The 2931-nt window shown below is 37.2% G+C and overlaps 1 protein-coding gene across 1 annotated transcript; it reads left to right on the forward strand.

Moving 5' to 3' along the window:
- Positions 1-2462, forward strand: LOC18099921 (heptahelical transmembrane protein 1). Its single transcript, XM_024602997.2, has 4 exons — positions 1-513; positions 634-726; positions 1361-1418; positions 1510-2462. The coding sequence occupies exons 1-4, from the start codon at positions 257-259 to the stop codon at positions 2191-2193; spliced, it is 1092 nt and encodes a 363-aa protein (XP_024458765.1). The 5' UTR covers positions 1-256; the 3' UTR covers positions 2194-2462.
- Positions 2463-2931: the final 469 nt, after the last annotated feature.

A 2931-nucleotide genomic window follows, 5' to 3' on the forward strand; every position in this document is an offset into this window, starting at 1 on the left:
ATGCAACTCTCTCTCGCACCAAACTAACAAGAGAGAGAGAGAGAGAGAGAGAGGGAGGGAGAGAGAGCATGTCCCTATAATTTAATGGTGCAGTTGGCTGGTGCATAGGTGTGCTGTGTCCTCCAAATAGCTGAGAACAAACACAGAGACAGAAAGAAGGCCAAAGACAAGCCTTTCTATATTCTTACCAAACAAGCTCAAATATCCTGACGAGAAATTAACGATTGTATTTGTAATTACGTTCAAGATTCACTCTATGGCCGCTCTAACGGCTGTGAAGAGGAAAGGGAAGAAAAATACGGATCAAGCCCAGAAGAAACAAGGGAAGATCACGAAAGATGAGATCAGCCAAGGAAAAGCTACTAAACGGTGTGATTTAGTCTCGTTTTGGGAGCTGCCAGAGTACTTGAAGGATAATGAGTTCATCTTGAGTTACTACAGAGCAGATTGGCCTCTCAAAGAAGCTCTCTTTAGCATTTTTCGTTGGCATAATGAAACCCTCAATGTTTGGACGTAAGTAATTAATCTCTCTTTTAGTTTTGAGATGGAAATTTAGTGCTTGATTTTTGAGTTAGTCAATTAATAATTACTCTTCTTTTTAATGGTTTTTTGGGTTTCAATTACATTTTGCAGGCATCTTCTTGGTTTCTTGTTGTTTGTGGGGTTGACTATGGCGAATTTAATGCAAGTGCCTCAGGTTGCGGATCTACTTGGCTTGTTAACCAGGTAATTTGTTGTGTAAATCTTACTTTTTTTTTCCTTTTTTTTTTTCCAGTATGAAAAAAGTATACCGATTACTACTAATTACAGAGAAAAATCCTATAATATTACATGGACTCTCCATTCTTCTTGTAATTCAGAAGCTTAAGATGGGATTTGAAGAAATTTTGTAGCTTCAGTTTGATTTCCTTTTCTATGATTTTGCTCTCCTTTTTCTTACAGCAACTACAAATTTCTTTGAGACCTTCACAATTGGCTGCCTGTTCTTATCAGATTCACTAACCCTTAAATTAAGCAGCTAATTGGAAAATTAACCAAAGAGGAAAAATAAATAGAGGGGGGGATGGAAAATTGAAAAAAAAGGGGATTTTGTTTTCTTGGGGGATGATCAGGTAGAAGATTATTTAGGAGAGGGAGGAAATTATGCTTTAAGATTAATATTAGTGAATAAGTTTGTGTGGGTTCTTTTTTGAAGAAAATCACTTACGTTAAGTATTGCCATATTTTCATGTCAAGAAATTAAGAAATATTACTGCCCAAGTAAAATGCAGGAAACCTTGTGTTCCAGCAAGTCATCTCAATGTTCTTTAACAAATTATGGTGATAATTGAAATTGCTAAGCCTTGCAATATTTTTACAGGTCAATTCTTATTAGTGCACAAAGAAATGTTTCTTATAATTCAAAGGATTTCTATTTGGTAAGTCGCCTCATATTAGATAGGAAACGCATTCCTCATTCTCCAGTTGTGAATTGATTTCTCATATTATCTAACACCAAAAATGTTTCAGGGGACAACACAACTACTAGATTTGGAGCACATATCACCCGTGGAAATGGATGTTTTGTCGGCAACCCGGTGGCCATTCTATGTATTCCTAGGTGGTTCTATGTTCTGCCTCCTCTCAAGTACCATTTGTCACCTCTTTTGTTGCCATTCACACCATTTGAGCATTCTCTTGTTGCGAATGGACTATGTTGGCATCGCCACAATGATCATCACCTCATTTTTCCCTCCAATCTATTATATCTTCCAATGTGAACCTCACTGGCAATTTATCTACCTTGGTGGTGTCACTGCACTGGGAATGTTCACTATAGTAACACTACTTTCTCCATCACTATCGACCGGAAAGTTTCGTTCTTTTCGAGCCTTCCTCTTCTCTTCCATGGCACTCTTTGGCCTTATCCCAGCAGCCCACGCAATATTTGTCAACTGGAGCAACCCCAAGCGCGACACGATTTTGGCTTACGAGTCTGCCATGGCTATATTTTACTTGACTGGAACTGGGTTTTACGTCAGCAGGTTTCCAGAGAGATTGAAGCCTGGATGGTTCGACCTAACAGGACACAGCCATCAAGTTTTTCATGTTTTTGTGGTATTAGGAGCCTTGGCTCATTATGGTGCCACACTTTCATTCTTGGAGTATCGCAGTCATGTTGGATGTGGAGCAAATCTACAACATGTACTATAGAAATTCATCAATATGTTTTATTATGAAGTTTGTTTGTGTTTGATTCATTTAGGTGGGAAATATATTCATTTGTTAGAATTCTCACTTAAACTGGAATAGTAGTGTCTATAATGTTGTATACTTGTGCTAGTGTGACAATCATTTTAGCAGATGGGCTATTGCCTATATGATTCAAAAGAAAACAATCTGGAGTTCATAATGCATGGGAAAATGAATCAAGATTAACTTGTAATTGTAATTTTCTCTGATCAATCCAATCTATTAAGCAACTCTACCTGTCATTTCCTTGCAGACAAAGTTTAGCTGTGTGAAATCCAAAATTTCTGCCCTTAATTTGGACATTTGACATATATAGTGCATGTATTATCCAAGGCTCGTTTTGGTTCCAAATTCCAGAAATTCAAAGGGATCCTTCCTTCAAGCGGCTCTTTGTTTATTACAATCTAACTGGCCTTCTGGATTAAAGTGTAGTCAAATTCCTTCCATTACTGCACATACTTGCATTAAAGTTAGGTACCTCCAATACATTTGCACCAAAATGATAATGTTTCAGAAGAGATTAATGTAGATAGAACAATTAAATTATTCAGTCAAGGTTAACTGGGTACATTCCCAGTAACTAATGGGTCATGGTCTTAATTTTTACTATACTTAAATGCCATAATTTAATAGAAGGATCTATAAGACTTCTACAGATTTTTCTACTGCATTGCCTTCCTTCCATTCGCCAGCCATGAT

Source organism: Populus trichocarpa, chromosome 6 (genome assembly GCF_000002775.5).
Source record: "Populus trichocarpa isolate Nisqually-1 chromosome 6, P.trichocarpa_v4.1, whole genome shotgun sequence".
Lineage (NCBI taxonomy): Eukaryota > Viridiplantae > Streptophyta > Magnoliopsida > Malpighiales > Salicaceae > Populus > Populus trichocarpa.